Source organism: Benincasa hispida, chromosome 11, assembly GCF_009727055.1.
Source record: "Benincasa hispida cultivar B227 chromosome 11, ASM972705v1, whole genome shotgun sequence".
NCBI lineage: Eukaryota > Viridiplantae > Streptophyta > Magnoliopsida > Cucurbitales > Cucurbitaceae > Benincasa > Benincasa hispida.
Window position 1 is genome coordinate 777,901 of NC_052359.1, and position 5,421 is coordinate 783,321.

A 5,421-nucleotide genomic window follows, 5' to 3' on the forward strand; every position below is an offset into this window, starting at 1 on the left:
AACAATGCCTAGATTACAGATTTTGGAAAAATTGCAAAAATTACTCCTAAAATATGGTCATAGTTGTAATTACACTTTCAAACATTTAATTGTAAAAATTGGGTTCTCGAACTAATATAAATGTTAAAATTGAACCCTCAAACGTATAGTATTGAAATTGGACCCCCAAATGATAAAAATTAATCCCTCAAATTTATACATTCGTTACAATTTACAATTATGTAAGTTTGAAGATCAAATTTTACAGTTCTATGAATTTGAGGTTCAATTTTTACAATCGAAAATTTGTAGGTATAATTACAATTACTATTGTATTAATTTTACAATTAAAAAAATGAAATATAGTTTAATTTAAATCAAAGTTTGAAATTAAGTGAATTTTACTCAATAGTGTTGATTTTATTTTTCTTACATTGATTATTATCAGATATTTAATTAATTAAAACTCTCATGAACAAGAGTTGTAAAGCAAACTCACTAATTAATCCTTCACTATTAATTATATGAACATGAGTATAACTCAAATGAAATAAAATTTAATATCAAACTCTGGATTAGAGGTTAGAATTATTCATCCCACATAATGTAAAAAAGAAAAAATTTATGCCAATAAATTTAATATCTCATATATTTAAATATATTAAAATTTTTATATATTATGCAACATATCTCAACAGATCTACACTATGTATTAACGACCATCTTATTGTACAAATAAAATTTATAGATATTAATACTCATTCAACAAAATTCATACATTGCATCTAAAAAACAAATAATGAATATGTTTCTATTTTTTCGTTGAATCTTTTTCAAGGCTCGAAGATCCTGTTACAGCTAGAGTCCTTGCATGTTATAAATGACCTAGGAATCGGAAGAATTCTAGAACAAAACGAGAAGTAACTAACCAATTTCTAGGAGAGTCCGAATTGATTATCTTACTCATAAAATGATAAAGGCAAATAGAGCTTCGAATGAAAATAATTGTTAAAATAAACACAACTCGGCATATATATGTGATAGCAATAACAATCAAAATCTGTCTTTTGAATCCGATCCTATTCTTTTACTTTAAAAAAAAAAAAAAGAATGGAATTAATTCGAATTTAAATATAAGTTAAAAAAACAAAGAATATATATTTCGCAAAATCGGTTTTGATGGGAAAAATGTCGTCCACATTAATTCCCTCCTATCTGTTTTGTTTATCTTCGTCTCCATATCTCATTTTCTTACCCCTTTCCCTTCCATTTTCACCGTCGATTCGCCGGAGCTCTAATCCGTCACCGGAATCCTTCGTTTCCTCTCATTCTCCTCATCCCCTTTCTCCATTTGTGCAATTAAAATCCTCTCTCTTTCTCTTCCGTTTGCGGCATTGGCGTTGATTTGATTCAGGCTAAGGGCGGGTTCTGTTCGAAGCAGAGTAACAGTTGGCATCGAAGGGGCTCGGTTTTTGGGTCGGTGAATGGAGGGAGGTAGCATTAGAAGATTTCATTTTTCTGGTATTGTTTGTTTGTTTGTTTGTTTGTTTTTTTTTTTTTTTTTCTTTTGGTAGTGGATTTATGGAGGGTGTTTGTGCTTCTTTTGAAAATCTCTGAATTTGGATTTCGTTTGTTGTTCTTGCAGCGGATTCGTTTGTGTGTCATGAGTTCTGAACCTTGTGGAGCTCGGAAGGTTTGCGAGTTGGGAGGGAGGAAGAGAGATGGCCCTCATTCGGAGAGTTTCGTCGAGCTTCCCTCGAGTTTTTGGGTTTGCAAATAGGTCCTTGTATTCTTTGAATTCTCCGGGCGATTCCTTGGATTTACCGACCTCTTCCTCTTTTGCTCATGGAATCCATGTCTTCCATTGTCCTGTAAGTTCTCCTCTACCGGTTATTATTCGGTACTTTTTCTTTGATTCGATTGCTTAATAAATTAAATATCTTCGGCTTTAATGTTTCTAGTCGGATGTAATCGAAAATTTCTTGTGCTATTATATTGTTGTTTTTCATGGGGGTGCAATTGAATCGGTTTTGTGATAGGATGCCGTGGGAATCGTTGCTAAGCTCTCAGAATGTATAGCTTCCAGAGGGGGAAACATACTCAGCGCCGATATTTTTGTCCCTGAAAACAAGAACGTCTTCTATTCCAGAAGGTAATTTTTGGCTTCTTTTGCCTATGGTTGTTTCTGAATAAATCATTTTATATGCTGGTACTATGTAGCTTCCATTTTCCTTTTCTGTGTTAAAAGAGGGGTTTGTAGATGACATGAAGTTAAAACAAGGAAGTAAGCCAACCTTCAGCCAATAAAGAGATGGCATCTAGAACTTGTTCCAACCTTCAGCCAACCTTCAGCCAACCTTCAACCTTCAGCCAGTCGAAGACGCCAAAAAAATGCAATATACTTTTTTTTAATCATACAAAAGTGATGATGACCTCATTATTCTAACTTACCCAATTGCATACAAAAGTCAATCTATTCCACTATTGTAACATTCAGAGTAAAAAATGTTCTTTTATTTTGTTCCGCATCTGCCTAGGAAACATGGATACAAATGAAGGATAATGAATATGGCAGGTTCATATATATGAGTTTTATATTTGATCAAGTCCTTCTTAAGCAAAATGTTCCATGACCATCGGGCAAGCCAGGAATGACGTCCATGCTCAAATTTCATTTCTTGTATTTTTTTTTGCCTTGTATCTCTAGAAGTCGTGTCCTCCTTTCTGAAAGTATTTCTTATATCCTGTCAGGAGTAATAATTTTAAAGAGTGAAATTTTTACGTGTTTAAGGGTGTTACTGAGGACTTGCATGAGTAACTAGAATTTGAGAGGAACACAAGGTTTTACTTCGTTTTCTCCTTTCTGGGAACAGTTGAAGTTATTGCATACTTGACACTCTCAAAGTGTGTTTTGTGGATCTTGTATGAAAAGAAATGCCTAAATAGTTGGCTTCTTATCCAGAAAAAAGGAAGAAAGCAGAAGAAAGGTACTAAAATCATGCATCGGGAGCTAAAATTTGAACCTTGTTTTCTGTTCAAGAATTTAATTGAAATCTAAAAGTATTCCGATTGTACATGTATTGTTCCATAGTAGGGATTATGTATGCCATGCTTTGTACCTGTTTTTGACTGGAATAAACTAGTACAATTTTTCGTTTATGGCCATTAACTAGGCTGTGATGAATGTTAGGTCGAGCTCTATATCTTCAAGGAAGCAATTTGGATTTCTATAGTCCACTATGCTGAATACTTGGTTTTGATATTCAAACTTCGTCCGACTTTCATTTTATCTGCAGCCAGTTCGTTTTTGATCCATGTAAATGGCCAAGGATGCAAATGGATGAAGACTTCCTTAAGATTTCGAGAACATTTAACGCTTGGAAATCTGTTGTCCGTGTACCAGATCAAGACCCCAAATATAAGATTGCAATTCTTGCTTCAAAACAGGTTTACCCGTCAATTTCATGTTCTTTTTCTTCTTCTTCTCTCTCTCTCTCTCTCTCTCTTCTGTTTGTTTGTTTGTTTGTTTGTTTGGCATGGATATTTGAGATTAACTTTACTTTTCCCATTGCAGGATCATTGTCTGGTTGACTTGCTTCATCAATGGCAAGGAGGGAAACTTCCAGTGGAAATAACATGTGTTATAAGGTACATCTTCTGAAACTTCTTTTAATTTGTTTCAAAGTGTCGTGACTTTTCTTCTCAATCCACTTGTTTCAGTAATCATGATAGAGCCCCCAACACCCATGTGATGCGCTTTCTTGAAAGGCATGGTATTGCTTATCATTATTTGCACACATACAATGATAATAAAAGAGAAGGAGAGATATTGGAATTGGTGAAGAATACCGATTTTTTAGTACTTGCCAGGTACATGCAGGTAAATTGGATCATAATACTTCCACATTCCTACCAGCTTGATTCTTTAGGAAAAGAAAAGAGTTAATTATGCAGTTCCAAATCATACTTTTCATTAAAGACAGATATGGACGAAGTCAATGGATGTTGAAAAGTAGATTTAGTGCAATTTCTTAGTGCTTTTAACTCATTTATTGTGCAATTCAATATCTGATCCTGGCAATTATCAATGTTCTTCTGCAGGTATTATCTGGTAATTTCTTGAGGTGCTATGGCAATGATGTCATTAACATCCACCATGGTCTTCTGCCTTCATTCAAGGGCAGTAATCCTTCAAAACAGGCAAGTTACAGAAGCCATCAACCCCCCTCCCTCACCCCATTCATTTTGTTTCCTTTTCTGTAACTGTCAATGCATGTTTAATTTGTTAGATTTCATTGACAGGCATTTAATGCTGGCGTGAAGTTAATTGGTGCTACAAGTCATTTTGTGACGGAAGAACTTGATGCAGGACCAATCATTGAACAGATGGTATCTCTTAGATTGTTTAATGCACCAAATCTACACATTCTCTATTTTGTTGTTCGTTATATATGAACCATAGCCTCTTCCTATATTCCTTTTTCTTTTATAAATTCTTTGATGTTTAATCAGGTCATCCTTATCCCTTGTTTTTCTAGTAATCTATTAAATTCAGCTAGGTGTTTTTAAATTTATAATTATCCTAGTTGAACGCAGTCCATAATTGTTTATGGTGATATACCTGCTGAACAGTACCGGCAAGCATGTTAGTTGCCATTTTCTTTCAATTAATATAACCACAATATATCTGTTCAAAATTCTCAGGTTGAGAGGGTTTCCCACAGAGATAATTTGCAGAGTTTTGTACAGAAGTCAGAGAACCTAGAAAAGCAATGTCTAACAAATGCAATTAGATCATACTGTGAACTGCGCGTTTTGCCATACGAGGAAAACAGGACTGTTGTTTTTTAAGAGGAAAATCCATTTGAAGAGTATGTCAAGTGCATTTCTTCTTCTGCTCATTTGATTTTTCAATCAACATAATCTTGTTGGTATAATTTCTATATTTAGTTCAATTTCAATCTACATATACCTTGACTTCTACATTGATTTATTCCAAAACAACTTGCAAGTTAACAAAATAAATGAATAGGTTTTTTCTCCATAGTTTTGTTGATTGATGGTGTTGGTGGAATTGGACAGCTGAAAATATTTCATATTATCTTTGTCTATTCTTTTGAATGTTTGCACTCAGCATTTTAGGTTGTGAGAATTCTCAATAGAGAACATGTTAACTGTCAGATTCTAGCTAACTTATTGAAGGCATGTGCTATACAAAAAAAGAATAAAACCTCACTGCAATAGGACCCTGTACAAGGATTCCTATGGTAAAATAATAAGAAACATAGGTCGATTACAAAAATCTCTACTAAGTTACGATGATTAGAAACTCCTTGGGAACTTACATTGAAAAAGAGACTTGAAACTTAGGTCCAACCTGTTCTTTATTCAAAGGCTTTCAAACTCTCTAAAGTTTCTCCTATTTCTCTCCAGACAGATATA

General features: G+C 33.9%; 1 protein-coding gene across 2 annotated transcripts; it reads left to right on the forward strand.

The window, feature by feature from the left end:
- The first annotated feature begins 1,139 nt into the window (after positions 1–1,139).
- Positions 1,140–5,023, forward strand: LOC120091748 (formyltetrahydrofolate deformylase 1, mitochondrial-like). 2 transcript variants are annotated; one of them, XM_039049864.1, is made up of 9 exons: positions 1,140–1,473; positions 1,625–1,850; positions 2,019–2,131; positions 3,276–3,426; positions 3,554–3,627; positions 3,700–3,859; positions 4,081–4,179; positions 4,282–4,368; positions 4,684–5,023. In XM_039049864.1, exons 2-9 carry the CDS (start codon positions 1,701–1,703, stop codon positions 4,828–4,830), a joined length of 981 nt encoding a protein of 326 aa, XP_038905792.1. In that variant the 5' UTR covers positions 1,140–1,473; positions 1,625–1,700; the 3' UTR covers positions 4,831–5,023. The 2 variants fall into 2 exon arrangements, with proteins under 2 accessions (XP_038905792.1, XP_038905791.1); XM_039049863.1 differs by having other exon boundaries at positions 1,142–1,500.
- The last annotated feature ends 398 nt before the right edge of the window (positions 5,024–5,421 follow it).

Bases quoted from the DNA above. Each gene is read 5' to 3' on its own strand.
- LOC120091748 (XM_039049864.1), top strand. From the start codon at position 1,701: ATGGCCCTCATTCGGAGAGTTTCGTCGAGCTTCCCTCGAGTTTTTGGG. The intron at 3,427-3,553 runs GTTTACCCGTCA...TTCCCATTGCAG, and splicing joins CAATTCTTGCTTCAAAACAG to GATCATTGTCTGGTTGACTT. The intron at 4,369-4,683 runs GTATCTCTTAGA...CAAAATTCTCAG, and splicing joins GACCAATCATTGAACAGATG to GTTGAGAGGGTTTCCCACAG.